The 16,017-nt window shown below is 44.0% G+C and overlaps 1 protein-coding gene across 1 annotated transcript in view; it reads left to right on the top strand.

Annotated features, from left to right (window-relative positions):
• The window catches only part of smyd3 (SET and MYND domain containing 3), a 1,321,352-nt gene that overhangs the window by 1,023,047 nt on the left and 282,288 nt on the right, over positions 1 to 16,017 (top strand). Inside the window, exon 7 of the mRNA XM_070889200.1 lies at positions 4,848 to 4,950. Within this exon, the coding sequence (XP_070745301.1) occupies positions 4,848 to 4,950 (103 nt within the window). The remainder of the gene's footprint in view (positions 1 to 4,847; positions 4,951 to 16,017) is intronic.

Genomic DNA, 16,017 nt, shown 5'->3' with positions numbered 1-16,017 from the left:
CTGCCTGAAGGAGTGGTAGAGACAGAAACCCTCATCGCATTTAAAAGGTGCTTGGATCTGCACTTGAGGTGCTGCAGCCTGCAGGGTTACAGACCAAGAACTGGAAAGTAGGATTAGGCGGGATAGCTCTTTTTCGGCCGGCACAGACACGATGGGCCGAATGGCCACCTGTGTCGTAAACGTCTATTCTATTAAGATGGAGCAAACTTTCCATGCTTATTGGATCTTCAAACCAACTAAGCAATCCTCAAAGATAAAATGTTCCACTCTGCTGATATGAAATGCACACTGTCATCTCAAAGGGATGCACCTATTTACCAAAGGCCAGGGAAGTTAAGTACAAGATTGGCCATAGCCAAGGCTTACCTCTTGTGTGTATGTTTAATGCAGGAGTTTAACTGGCACTGATCCTATCCATTAGAGCATTAACTTGCTCAGTGTGAAGCAGCCCAGCCCCCGTGATCGCTCGAGTCCTCCACGTCTCACCATTGAACCAGGCTGGCTGGACGATCATAAACAGTATTCCCGAGTACCATGGACCTGCCTGGTGTCAGATATTCAATCCACGGTGTTCTTACTGAAATCAGTCTAACTGAAGCCCTGCTCAAATTTAACAAAATAAGCCCCCACTTAAATAAATAGAACTGAGACATCCCAAAGTGCTTTACAGCTAATGAAGTACTCTTGGGGTGGGGGAGAAGAGAGAGAGAGAGAATCGCTAAACTGTAATAACTATTAATAAAGGCCTCTTTCGGATGAGAAGTTAAACCGTCTGCTCTCTCAGATGGACGTAAAAGATCCCACGGCACTATTTAGAATGAGAGCAGGGGAGTTCTCCCCGATGTCCTGGTCAATATTTATCCCTCAATCAACATCATGGAAAAATAGATAATCTGGTCGTTATCACATTGCTATTTGTGGGAGCTTGCTGTGCGCAAATTGGCTGCCGCGTTTCCCACAATACAACAGTGATGACAATCCAAAAGTACACCATTGGCTGTGATGCACTTTGAGACGTCCTGATGCTGTAAAAGGCATTGTAGAAATGCAAGTTCCTGCTTTTCTTTCACTAAAATAAGCCACTGGGAGTTAATCAACTAACACTTAGCAGTGAGAGCGGTAACGTCAATGAAAGGATTTGGGAAGTGCAGGTTAGCCCCTGGCTGCATATCTGAGACGTACTCATTTCGGTGGGAAAGTCCAGCGGTGCGATGTCAAGGTAATAATGCACAGGCGGAGTGCCGTACACCGGGTGGAGTGACAGCGCCGTGCAGCCTTGATCTGCAGAACACATACTGCACACATTGAGCTTATCAGTCTCGCCCAGTATGGCGTTTGCTGCATCAATCAGAAACAGGAAAAGTCCTAGTGCAAATAAATACAGTCCAAATCATCAGGCGTGAACCCTTATCGCTGGATTGTTGTTATTACTTAACTTCTAAATTCTCTCTCTTCTCCTTGAGGCACATCACTGCACGCTGAAGTCCTTTGTTATCGCAGCTATTATGTAAAAAAGGAGAGGGAATTTGTATTTACACAGTGCTCCTAATGAATTCAGCAGTGCTAAGCCTCAGTTAAATGGATTACATGGATTTTACTGTTTAGGGTTTAGATAATTAATGGCTGCTTTCAATTTTAATTGACGGAATATAAAATGCGGTTTGTAACCTGCACTCACAAGGGATGTGCCCTATATTTGGATGTGACTTACATATGAATGTTCTGCTGAAGAGTGAGAAAGTTACTGAGATGAAGCAAAGCTCAGTCACCACCTGCCTGCCCTTGCTAAAAAAAAACAGCTTGAATTTTAAACACTCTTGCTCTGCCCCCCACCCCTACCCCCCCACCCCATATTAGACCCATTCACATAGGAGTACCAGCGTTGAAAGGGCAACCGGCCCCACACAAGAGATTAGTGTGCACAATTAAAGCACTTGGTATTGGAGGTAATGTATTGACGTGGATAGAGAACTGGTTGGCAGACAGGAAGCAAAGAGTAGGAATAAATGGGTCCTTTTTAGAATGGCAGGCAGTGATTAGTGGTGTACCGCAGGGTTCAGTGCTGGGACCCCAACTATTTACAATATACAATAATGATTTAGACGCAGGAATTGAATGTAATATCTCCAAGTTTGCAGATGACACTAAGCTGGGTGGCAGTGTGAGCTGTGAGGAGGATGCTAAGAGGCTGCAGGGTGACTTGGACAGGTTAGGTGAGTGGGCAAATGCATGGCAGATGCAGTATGATGTAGATAACTGTGAGGTTATCCACTTTGGTGGCAAAAACAGGAAGGCAGAATATTATCTGAATGGTGACAGATTAGGAAAAGGGGAGGTGCAACGAGATCTGGGTGTCATGGTACATCAGTCATTGAAAGTTGGCACGCAGGTACAACAGGCGGTGAAGAAGGCAAATGGCATGTTGGCCTTCATAGCGAGAGGAATTGAGTATAGGAGCAGGGAGGTCTTACTGCAGTTGAACAGGGCCTTGGTGAGGACACACCTTGAATATTGTGTACAGTTTTGGTCTCCTAATCTGAGGAAGGACATTTTTACTATTGAGGGAGTGCAGCGAAGGTTCACCAGACTGATTCCCAGGATGGCAGGATTGACATATGAAGGAAGACTGAATCGAATTGGCTTATATTCATTGGAATTTAGAAGAGTGAGAGGGGAGCTCATAGAAATATATAAAATTCTGACGGGTTTGGACAGGTTAGGTGCAGGGAGAATGTTTCCGATGTTGGGGAAGTCCAGAACCAGAGGTCACAGTCTAAGGATAAGAGATAAGCCATTTAGGACTGAGATGAAGAGAAACTTCTTCACTCAGAGAATTGTGAACCTGTAGAATTTTCTACCACAGAAAGTTGTTGAGGCTAATTCGTTAGATATATTCAAAAGGGAGTTAGATGTGGCCCTTACGGCTAAAGGGATCAAGGGGTATGGAGAGAAAGCAGGAATGGGGTACTGAAGTTGCATGATCAGCTATGATCATATTGAATGGTAGTACAGGCTCAAAGGGCCGAATGGTCTACTCCTGCACCTATTTTCTATGTTTCTAAGAATGAAGATATGTTGGGTCATACAGAAACCGCTGCTGTTGTGTTTGTCAATGGCATCCTGCCCAAATACAACTCTGAGTAAGTTAAACCATTCACAAGTGTTCACAACAACCTGCATTTATACAACACTTCTCTTGAAAAGAGAAGGCTGAGGGGTGACCTAATAGAGCTCTTTAAAATTATGAAAGGTTTTGATAGAACAGATGCAGAGAGAGAGTGTTCCCATTTGTGAAGAAGAGCAAAACTAGAGGCTATCAATATAAGATAGTCACCAAGAAATCAAATAAGGCATTCAGAAGAAAATTCTTTACCCAAAGAGTGGTGAGAATGTGGAACTCGCTACCACAGGGAATGGTTGGGGCGAATAGTATAGATGCATTAAGGGGTAGTTAGATAAGCATATGAGAGAGAAAGGAATAGATGGTTCGGCATATAGTTAGATGAGGAAAGACGGGAGAAGGCTCACGTGGAGCATAAACACCAGCATGGGCTGGTTGGGCCGAATGGTCTGTTTCTGTGCTGTATATTCTATGTAATCCTATGTAATCCTATGACACCCTCAACATGGCAAAAAGTCCCCAGGCACTTCCATGTGAAAAACATGCAGCTTTCCCAATGGCTCAGTGGATTTATTCCATGAATAATGGAAGCACATCGAACAAGAAGGACTCAAGGTCAGTGCCTGGTCACTGCTGAGTTAGCTTGTCTCAGCCGGACATCAAAAGTGGCTTCAGGGTTAGACAGTAAAAGCCAACCAGAGCTCCTCCTCTTGACTGCTGTCTAGCCACCACAGCTAGAAGTGCATTTCCAAAAAAGAAAGTTATTGCATTTATTTATATAACACCTTTCAGGATGTCCCAAAGCGCTTTACAGCCAATTAAGTACTTTTGAAATGTCGTCACTGTTGGAATGTAGGAAGCACGTCACCTTTGGAATGTAGGAAACACGGCAGCCAATTTGCTCACAGCAATGTGAAAATGACCAGGTAATCAATTTCTTTGCGATGTTCGTTGAGGGTAAATTTTGGCCAGGACACTGGGGAGAACTCACCCGCTCTTCTAAGTAATGCTGTGGGATCTTTTAGGTCCACCTGAGTGTTAGCTGTGCTTAACACTGATGCTGGGTGTTAGAAATGAGAAAATGTCCCATTCCCCAGCACTAACGTTCTTGAAATTGATGAGCACATGAATTCAGCAAGAAAGAAAAACACAAAACAGATTGTGCACTTGTTTTGACATATTTTAGAGGGTTCCAATTTCCACATTTGACTGAGTTTTGATGGATTGATTTCTCAACACTGCATTGATTGTTCTTTCCAAAACCATCTGCCTATGCCCAACCTAGCCAACTTTCTTACACTGTTACAGTGAATGCTTTCTTTAAATTACCTCAAAACCCAACCATTTGCTTTGCAATGTGTTTAATTCTGAAGTGGGCACAAAAGAAAGCGAATACTGAGAAGATTAGCAGCCAATTGCAAACCGAAGATCTGCACTTGGCCGTGTTATAGTGTGGTCTCAATGACTAACCTTGTGATTATTTTCTTGGGACTTAAAAAAAAAATCACATTTGAGTTTTGACCTGGAAGTGAAAATTCATTTTTGCGCTGAAGATAATAGCAGCTTGAGTACAGCATTTGGAAGATTTTGTTTTTGAAACAGGACAAATAATTTAAAATGTTTTTGAGGGATTTCATATATTTTACAAAAAGACAATCTGACTGGTAGGAATTCTGAAGTAAAGTGTACAAAGACCGAGCTAATTCAAATGGTTGTCTCTTTGCAGCATGTCTCTGCTGAACCACAGCTGTGACCCAAACTGTGTGATTGTCTTTGAAGGAAAACAACTCCAGCTTCACGCAGTTCGACAGATTCAAGCAGATGAAGAGGTAACTTATTATATGATGAAATCTACAAGTGAAGGTTGAAGCAACTCTGCTGCCCGTGTCCTAACTCGCACCAAGTACCGTTCACCCACCACTTTTGTGTTCGCTGACCTACATTGGCGCCCGGTCCAGTCATGCCTCGATTTAAAAATTCTCATCCTTGATTTCAAATCCCGACATGGCCTCGCCCCTCCCTATCTCTATAATCTCCAACAGCCCTCCAAGATCTCTGCGCTCCCCCAATTCTGGCTTCTTGCGCATCCCCAGTTTCCTTCGCTTCACCGTTGCCGGCCGTGCCTCCAGCTGCCGAGGCCCTAATTGGCCTTTGACATTGAGAAGATGTATTTTAACATAAATCTTTGAAAACACAATTCTTAAACAGATGGCCAGCAGACTCTGGCTTGCTGTAAAGTGCTCAGACTCTCCACATATCTCGGATAGGTTGAGGAATCTCTCTGTAGTTTGAGGATTCAGGATCGTTAAGCAGTTATTTCCTTCACTTACCTTTGATCTCAATGAAATTCTGGCACGCACTGAGGGACAGTGTAGCTACCATCGCTATTGCTATGTTATAAACAATCACTGACAATGGCCTGAGCGTAAAAATTAAAATCTATCATTATCGTGAAAATAATTAAATAACTGTTCTCACTTTATGGGATCGGACAGTCAATTTAAACAGGTATAACAGGGGATTCTCCATGTAATCCTGTAAGACTAAAGAAGGCCAGCACCTCTCCAATTCTGATTATACTATGTAAGTAGCCCTTCACTATCTCTGATATAGCACCATCTTTGATATAGTCCACATTGTTAGTGCTTCCTTCACTGATATACGACCCATATCAAGCACTTCCTTTGTAATACACCCACCCTTTTTTTTACAATCTTGCCTTTTGATTTGTATGGGCGCCAAGAACAAGATTATAGAGAGGTTTTATGTTGCATTATTTATGTTAAATGCGAATACTTTTTTTTATTTGGGTGTTATCTCTGTACACCAAGATTCAGGTCAAAGTTAACTTGTGCCATAAACACAGTAGATATAACTTATTAGGAGTCGGTGAAGTGTTTTTTTTCTTTATTTGTGGGATGTGGGCGTTTTTGGCGAAGCCAGCATTATTGCCCATCCCTAATTGCCCTCGAGAAGGTGGTAGTGAGCCATCTTCTTGAACAGCTGCAGTCCATGAGGTGTTTTCCTAGTGGCTTGATACAACTGACTGGCTTGCTACGCCATTTCTGAGGGCAGTTAAGAGTCAACCACATTGCTGTGGATCTGGGGTCACATATAGGCCAGACCGGGTAAGGGCGGCAGATTTCCTTCCCTAAAGGACATTAGTGAACCAGATGGGTTTTTACAACAATCCGTTAGTCTCACGGTCACCATTACTGATACTACCTTTTTATTCCAGATTTATTTAACTAACTGAATTTAAATTCTACGGTTGCTGTGGTGGCATTTGAACTCATGTCTCCAGATCATTAGTCCAGGCTTCTGGGTTACTAGTCCAGTAACATAACCACTATGCTACTGTACCCATTAAAGTGTGATACTCAGATAGTATGGCTAATAGAAAGTTCCCTCTTTTGGAACAGCCATGCTTTCCTGGGGTTGGGAATGGTCAAAATGTGTGTGCGTGTGTGGGGCGAAATAGGCCCCCTTCCCTTCACGTGACCCAACAACAGTTGGAATGGATCATTTGATTTGATTTCGGGGAAGGAAATGAAATATTTCCAGCTAAGGCACTCGAAATGAAAAGCTTTTCAATCGCAGTATTTCATCTTTAGTATCTTAAGAGGCTTTTGTGTGTTTGCACGAAGTATGAATAGCAGCTCTGATCATTCAGCCATAAATGGGCTTGGCTGCAGTAATGGTCTCTACCACACCATCACCATTAAATAGCACTGGGAGAATCATCGTAAACTCATATGGCATAGATGGAGGCCATTCGGCTATCCACTCCCCCAAGCTTTTCCTGCATAGTCCTGCAAAGTTATCCTCTTCAAGTATATATCTAATTCCCTTTTGAAAGTTACTATTGAATCTGCTCACACCACCCTTCCAGGCAGTGCATTCCTGATCATAACAACTTGCTGCGTAAAAAAAATTCTCCTCATGTCCCCTTTGGTTTCTTTGCCAATTGGCTTAAATCTGTGTCCTCTGGTTATTGACCCTCTTGTCAGTGGAAACAGTTTCCCTGTCAAAACCCTTCATAATTTTGAACACCTCTATTAAATCTCCCCTTAACCTTCTCTGCTTTAAGGAGAACAATCCCAGCTTCTCTTAAGTCTCCACACAATTGAAGTCTCTCATCCCTGGTACCATTCTTGTAAATCTCCTCTGCACCCTCTCCAAGCCCTTGATATCCTTTGTAAAGTGTGGTGACCTCAATTGGACACAATACTCCAGCTGAGGCCGAACCAGCAATTTATGACGGTTTAACATAGGTTCCTTTGGTTTGATTTTAAAAATGAAGTCTCAGGAGTGCTGCAGCTTGATATTGCGCCCGCACTTGTGTTAAGAAGGGGCTTTGCACCAGCGATTCAACACGACACGAGTTCAAGCTCATGGTGAATGAAGGCTTGATTCTTTTTCTTGGGAGTGGGGGAAAGGGTTCTTGGCCCGTGAGTCGCTTGCCTTTTGGCATCCGTTTACAGATCAGCCAGAGTCGAGGGCGGGAGCAGGTTACCACCTCTCAGCTACAGATTGATGATGGCCCCAGGAAAGGACAAAAAATAAAATGACAAAAGTGGTGAGAAGGGACGGGGAGGATGTTAGCATGAAGTCGCATCGTGTTAAAGCATTCACATGAAATTCCTGCGGGCCACAATATTAACGGCAGCCATTACCCATTTAAAAATAAGAGGGCTTATGTTTCCATTAAGGAAGCAGGCGCAGGATTTCCCACTATTGCACTAACAGACTTGTATGCTGATATCACACAGTGCGGTTTCGCCCGAGTTGAGCGCCAATGATGGGAAAACTAGAAAATATAGGACAGAATTTAAAAGCAACAAGCCTCGTTTTGTTTTTCTCTGCAAAATAAATTACCGGTGCCCTGTTTTACTGGGTGGGTAAGAAGTGAGCCTTCTTGTCACTGTCCAATCCCTATCACCCTACCTTTAATAAGAACATAAGAAATAGGAGCAGGAATATGCCATACAGCCCCTAGAGCCTGCTCCGCCATTAAATAGGATCATGGCTGATCATCGAGCTCAATTCCACTTTCTCGCCCGATCTCTGTATTCCTTGATTTCCCTAGAGTTCAAAAATCTATCGATCTCAAAGACTCAGCATCCACAGCCCTCTGGGGCAGAAAATTCCAAAGATTCACAACCCTATAAGTGAAGAAATTCCTCCTCAAGTCGGTCTTAAATGGCCTACCCCTTATCCTGAGACTGTGCCCCCTAGTTCTAGACACTCCAGCTAGGGGAAACAACCTCTCAGCATCTATTCTGTCAATCCCCTTCAGAATGGACTAATTAGCAATCTTGTTGTGCGAGGCCCCTTGGGAAAGAGTGACCATAATATGGTAGAATTCTTCATTTAAGATGGAGAGTGACACAGTTAATTCAGAGACTAGGGTCCTGAACTTAAGGAAAGGTAACTTCGATGGTATGAGACGTGAATTGGCTAGAATAGACTGGCGAGTGATACTTAAAGTGTTGACGGTGGATAGGCAATGGCAACATTTAAAGATCACATGAATGAACTTCAACAATTATACATCCCTGTCTGGAGTAAAAATAAAACGGGGAAGGTGACTCAACCGTGGCTAACAAGGGAAATTAAGGATAGTGTTAAATCCAAGGAAGAGGCATGTAAATTGTCCAGAAAAAGCAGCAAACCTGAGGACTGGGAGAAATTTAGAATTCAGCAAAGGAGGACAAAGGGTTTAATTATGAGGGGGAAAATAGAGTATGAGAGGAAGCTTGCTGGGAACATAAAAACTGACTGCAAAAGCTTCTATAGATATGTGAAGAGAAAAAGATTAGTGAAGACAAAAGTAGGTCCCTTGCTGTTAGATTCAGGTGAATTTATAATGGGGAACAAAGAAATGGCAGACCAGTTGAACAAATACTTTGGTTCTGTCTTCACGAAGGAATTGCAGTGCAAGGAAGGTAGTGCAGGGGTCCCCTGCGGTCATCCCCCTGCAAAACAGATACACCGCTTTGAGTACTGTTGAGGGGGATGACTCACCAGGGGAGGGCAGCGGCAGCCAAGTTCATGGCACCGTGGCTGGCTCTGTTGCACAGTAGGGCAGGAAAAAGAGTGGGAGAGTGATAGTGATAGGGGATTCAATTGTAAGGAAAATTGATAGGCGTTTCTGCGGCCGCAACCGAGACTCCAGAATGGTATGTTGCCTCCCTGGTGCAAGGGTCAAGGATGTCTCGGAACGGGTGCAGGACATTCTGAAAAGGGAGGGAGAACAGCCAGTTGTTGTAGTGCACATTGGTACCAACGACATAGGTAAAAAAAGGGATGAGGTCTTACGAGACGAATTTAAGGAGCTAGGAGCTAAATTGAAAAGTAGGACCTGCTACCAGTGCCACGTGCTTGTCAGAGTAGGAATCGCAGGATAGCGCAGATGAATACGTGGCTTGAGCAGTGGTGCAGCAGGGAGGGATTCAAATTCCTGGGGCATTGAAACCGGTTCTGGGGGAGGTGGGACCAGGACAAACCGGACGGTCTGCACCTGGTCAGGACCGGAACCAATGTCCTCGGGGGAGTGTTTGCTAGTGCTGTTGGGAAGGAGTTAAACTAATATGGCAGGGGGATGGGAACCAATGCAGGGAGATGGGAACCAATGCAGGGAGACAGGGAAACAAAATGGAGACAGAAGCAACAGACAGAAAGGAGATGAGTAAAAGTGGAGGGCAGAGAAACCTAAGGCAAAAAACAAAAAGGGCCAGTGTACAGCAAAATTCTAAAGGGTCAAAGTGTAATAAAAAGGCAAACCTGAAAGCTCGGTGCCTCAATGCGAGGAGTATTCGGAACCCAGGAATGGGCTCTGAGCTAGTTAGAGTGGGTGAGAGCGCAGATGAACAGGACCCCAAGAAAGAATGCAAAAGGCAGGAGGCAACTGAGCAGAGTAGCACTGGGGTAAGTGTAAACCACAAGGTGATAGGAAGGGACAATATGTATGAATATAAAGGGGCTGCAGCAGGGGTCAAAACTAAAAATCATGGTTTAAAAACTAGTATTAAAACACTCCACCTAAACGCACGCAGCATTCGAAATAAAGTAAATGAGTTGACGGCACAAATCATTACAAATGGGTATGATTTGATGGCTATTACAGAAACGTGGTTGCAGGGTGGCCAAGACTGGGAATTAAACATACAGGGGTATCTGACAATTCGGAAGGATAGACAAGAAGGGAAAGGAGGTGGGGTAGCTCTGTTAATAAAGGATGATATCAGGGCAGTTGTGAGAGATGATATTGGCTCTAATGAACAAAATGTTGAATCATTGTGGGTGGAGATTAGAGATAGTTAAGGGAAAAAGTCACTGGTGGGCGTAGTTTATAGGCCCCCAAATAATAACTTCACGGTGGGGCGGACAATAATCAAGGGAATAATAGAGGCATGTGAAAAAGGAATGGCAGTAATCATGGGGGATTTTAACCAACATACGATTGGTCAAATCAAATCGCACGGGGTAGCCTGGAGGAGGAATTCATAGAATGCATACGGGATTGTTCCTTTGAACAGTATGTTACAGAACCTACAAGGGAGCAAGCTATCTTAGATCTGGTCCTGTGTAATGAGACAGGAATAATAAACGATCTCCGAGTAAAAGATCCTCTCGGAATGAGTGATCACAGTATGGTTGAATTTGTAATACAGATTGAGGGTGAGGAAGTAGTGTCTCAAACGAGCGTACTATGCTTAAACAAAGGGGACTACAGTGGGATGAGGGCAGAGTTAGCTAAAGTAGACTGGGAACACAGACTAAAAGGTGGCACAATTGAGGAACAGTGGAGGACTTTTAAGGAGCTCTTTCATAGTGCTCAACAAAAATATATTCCAGTGAAACAGAAGGGCGGTAAGAGAAGGGATAACCAGCCGTGGATAACCAAGGAAATAAAGGAGAGTATCAAATTAAAAACCAATGCGTATAAGGTGGCCAAGGTTAGTGGGAAACTAAAAGATTGGGAAAATTTTAAACGACAGCAAAGAATGACTAAGAAAGCAATAAAGAAAGGAAAGATAGATTACGAAAGTAAACTTGCACAAAACATAAAAACAGACAGTAAAAGCTTTTATCGATATATAAAACGGAAGAGAGTGACTAAAGTAAATGTTGGTCCATTAGAAGATGAGAAGGGGGATTTAACAATGGGAAATGTGGAAATGGCTGAGACCTTAAACAATTATTTTGCTTCGGTCTTCACAGTGGAAGACACAAAAACCATGCCAAAAATTGCTGGTCACGGGAATGTTGGAAGGGAGGACCTTGAGACAATCACTATCACTAGGGAGGTAGTGCTGGACAGGCTAATGGGACTCAAGGTAGACAAGTCCCCTGGTCCTGATGAAATGCATCCCAGGGTACTAAAAGAGATGGCGGAAGTTATAGCAGATGTATTCGTTATAATCTACCAAAATTCTCTGGACTCTGGGGAGGTACCAGCGGATTGTAAAGCAGCTAATGTAACGCCTCTGTTTAAAAAAGGGGGCAGACAAAAAGCAGGAACTATAGGCCGGATAGTTTAACATCTGTAGTGGAGAAAATGCTTGAAGCTATCATTAAGGAAGAAATAGCGGGACATCTAGATGGTAATAGTGCAATCAAGTAGACGCAACATGGACTCATGAAGGGGAAATCATGTTTAACTAATTTACTGGAATTCTTTGAGGATATAACGAGCATGGTGGATAGAGGTGTTCCGATGGATGTGGTGTATTTAGATTTCCAAAAGGCATTCGATAAAGTGCCACACAAAAGGTTACTGCAGAAGATAAAGGTACGCGGAGTCAGAGGAAATGTATTAGCATGGATCGAGAATTGGCTGGCTAACAGAAAGCAGAGAGTCGGGATAAATGGGTCCTTTTCGGGTTGGAAATCGGTGGTTAGTGGTGTGCCACAGGGATCGGTGCTGGGACCACAACTGTTTACAATATACATAGATGACCTAGAGGAGGGGACAGAGTGTAGTGTAACAAAATTTGCAGATGACACAAAGATTAGTGGGAAAGCGGGTTGTGTAGAGGACACAGAGAGGCTGCAAGGAGATTTAGATAGGTTAAGCGAATGGGCTAAGGTTTGGCAGATGGAATACAATGTCGGAAAATGTGAGGTCATCCACCTTGGGAAAAAAAACAGTAAAAGGGAATATTATTTGAATGGGGAGAAATTACAACATGCTGCGGTGCAGAGGGACCTGGGGGTCCTTGTGCATGAATCCCAAAAAGTTAGTTTGCAGGTGCAGCAGGTAATCAGGAAGGCGAATGGAATGTTGGCCTTCATTGCGAGAGGGATGGAGTACAAAAGCAGGGAGGCCCTGCTGCAACTGTATAGGGTATTGGTGAGGCTGCACCTGGAGTACTGCGTGCAGTTTTGGTCACCTTACTTAAGGAAGGATATATTAGCCTTGGAGGGGGTACAGAGACGATTCACTAGGCTGATTCCGGAGATGAGGGGGTTACCTTATGATGATAGATTGAGTAGACTGGGTCTTTAATCGTTGGAGTTCAGAAGGATGAGAGGTGATCTTTTCGAAACATTAAAAATAATGAAAGGGATAGACAAAATAGAGGCAGAGAGGTTGTTTCCACTGGTCGGAGAGACTAGAACTAGGGGGCACAGCCTCAAAATACGGGGGAGACAATTTAAAACCCAGTTGAGAAGGAATTTCTTCTCCCAGAGGGTTGTGAATCTGTGGAATTCTCTGCCCAAGGAAACAGTTGAGGCTAGCTCATTAAATGTATTCAAATCACAGATCGATAGATTTTTAACCAATAAGGGAATTAAGGGTTATGGGGAGCGGGCGGGTAAGTGGAGCTGAGTCCACAGACAGATCAGCCATGATCTTTTTGAATGTCGGAGCAGGCTTGAAGGGCTAGATGGCCTACTCCTGTTCCTAATTCTTATGTTCTTATGTTCTTGCTAATGAGGGGGTACAGCAAAGGTTCACCTGACTGATTTCCGGGATGGCTGGACTGACATATGAGGAGAGACTGGATCGACTGGGCCTTTATTCACTGGAGTTTAGAAGGATGAGAGGGGATCTCAGAGAAACATAATAAAATTCTGTTGGGACTGGACAGGTTAGATGCAGGAAGAATGTTCCCGATGTTGGGGAAGTCCAGAACCAGGGGACACAGTCTAAGGATAAGGGGTAAGCCATTTAGGCCTGAGATGAGGAGAAACTTCTTCACTCAGAGAGTTGTTAACCTGTGGAATTCCCTGCCGCAGAGAGCTGTTGATGCCAGTTCATTGGATATATTCAAGAGGGAGTTAGATATGGCCCTGGCTAAAGGGATCAAGGGGTATGGAGAGAAAGCAGGAAAGGGGTACTGAGGTGAATGATCAGCCATGATCTTATTGAATGGTGGTGCAGGCTCGAAGGGCCGAATGGCCTACTCCTGCACCTATTTTCTATGTTTCTATGTTTCTAATCTTGTATGTTTTAATGAGATCACTTCTCATTCTTCCAAACTCTGGGTGGAGTGTATTGGCCCAATCTACTCAATCTCTCATCATAGGACAGCCTCTCATCCCAGGAATCAATCTAGTGAACCTTTGTTGCACCGCCTCCAAGGCAAGTATACCATTCCTTAGATAAGGAATCATACAGCAAAAGTTTACGTTGTCTTTCAAATTACCTTTGTTATCAAGATAACGATGTGCTTGGTAGCAGCCAGCCAGGCCATTACTCCCTACAGTCAAGGACATACTGAACCTGCCTTTACCAGGTGGCCATGAGATATTGTGTCATGAGAAGCAGCGAAGCGACTTACAAACAGGTTAATAGCTGGCCACAGCGGTATCTCGCGCGTTGCTTTTGAACTTTACAGCCTCAGTTATGAATGTAATAGATGCTGATATTTCTACAGAGAAGTCAACATCTCAGGTTTTGGCTGACCTTGCGTTCACCTTTCGTAGCAACAGCAGTGAAGTGTGAAGGTTTTTATTGGGAATTAAACAATATTGTATCTCGAAGCTGGAGGAATATTAAAGAATGGAACTCGTGATTTGTAAAAGAACTGGTAGCTAAATCCACCTCTTTCATATGACACATTTGTTTTAAGGAAGAAATTGCATTTATATTACACAACTTCAAGACATCCCAAAGCGCTTTACAGCCAATGAAGTACATTTTTTGAAGTGAAGTGCACAGCAAGATCCCACAAACAGTATTGAAGTAATGACCAGATCATCTGTTTTTTTTGGTAATGATGGTTGCGAGATAAAAAAAGAAAAAAGAAGGACTTGCATTTATATAGCGCCTTTAACAACCACTGGACGTCTCAAAGCACTTTACAATTCATGAAGTACTTTTGGAGTATAGTCACTGTTGTCGGAAATGCGGCAGCCAATTTGCGCACAGTAAGCTCCCACAAACCACAATGTGGTAATGACCAAAAATCTGTTTTTGTTATATATATTGAGGGAGAAATATTGGCCAGGAGACTGGCGATAACTCCCTGCTCTTCTTTGAAATAGGGCCATGGAATCTTTTATGTCCACCTGAGAGAGCAGACGGGGGCCTTGGTTTAATGTCTCATTCAAAAGACGGCACCTCCGACAGTGCAGCACTCACTCAATACTGCACTGGAATGTCAACCTAGATATTCGAGCTCAAGTCTCTGGAATGTGACTTGAACCCACAACCTTCTGACTCAGAGGTGTGAGTGCTACCCACTGAGCCATGGCTGACACATGCCTTCGAGCTCATGTGTAGAGTGTGTACTTGAGAAGCTGAAGCTATCTTGCAAGCAGCGCACAATTGTTCACACTTCACGTGTCACACTTCAAACATGTCAAAATTATAAAAATGGGGAGAAAAAAAAGACAGTAATTTCACAGTAATGTGACCCGGAGCTGGAAATTTGCAAGCGCCTGCTCATTGGCAAGTTTCCGTCACCAATGGCAATTAACCTCTAATTGACCTCGGTGTGTGTCTATGTCAGTTGACGTTGTGGCCTTAGAGAAACCAAGTGTGCGACGACTTTGAGGTGGGAGATTGGGTGACACCATCAAGGCCCAGGTCGCTGGTTAGAGCGTGGGCAGGAATATCAGTGGGGGCCCAGGCACAGCGGAGGAGCGGGAAGATCGGGGCGGATGAGTGGTGAGAGATCGTGGCTGAAATGTGACAAGAGATGAGTGGTGAGAGATCGTGACGAAGATGCGGAAAATGTTTGGTGCGGAGGAGCGTCGAGAGATCGTGGTGGAGGAGCGTCGAGAGATCGTGGTGGAGGAGCGGCGAGAGATCGTGGTGGAGGAGCGGCGAGAGATCAGTGGCGAGAGATCATGGGAGACGAACGGTGAGAGATCGTGACGGAGGAGCAGCGAGTGATTGAGCGGAGATGCGGCAAATGAGGGTGCGGGGCCCAGAAGAGCCGTGGGCCCAAGGGCAGCACGGGCCAGCCCACACTGCGATATGTGTGCGCACTAGGTCCATGCAGCCGAGCAGGTCTCCAGTCTTCCTGGTTTACCCTTGCCACTGGATAAAGGCCTAGCTCTGTCAAACCCATGAGGTGACTGATGTGCAACGGTCACCACACGTTAAAAAAAATCCACGCACAGGCATTTTCCACCCCTGGAGTTCAGGACTGGAATATCGGGTCCTCCATTGAAACATCTATGAACTCATCCCTTTTGGTGTGGAAGCAAGTCATCCTCGTTCAAGGGACCCCCTATGATGAGAGAAGTTAAACATGGCTTCGGCTCAGCAGAATAATAATTTGTGCATTAATGGGTATAAGGTCTCCTACTGTTAATTCAAAGTCACTTAACTCAAACTTCTTCCCAGGTTAATCAAAAAAAACCATTGTGCTGTTTTTTAAAAATCGCTTAATTCAAATTTCTGAGCAATTAAAGCTCCTGAATCTAAAGGCATT

Source organism: Pristiophorus japonicus, chromosome 9 (genome assembly GCF_044704955.1).
Source record: "Pristiophorus japonicus isolate sPriJap1 chromosome 9, sPriJap1.hap1, whole genome shotgun sequence".
In the NCBI taxonomy this organism is placed as follows: domain Eukaryota; kingdom Metazoa; phylum Chordata; class Chondrichthyes; family Pristiophoridae; genus Pristiophorus; species Pristiophorus japonicus.
The sequence above is the reverse complement of the archived record's forward strand: the minus strand, read 5'-3'. Positions and strand labels throughout refer to the sequence as shown.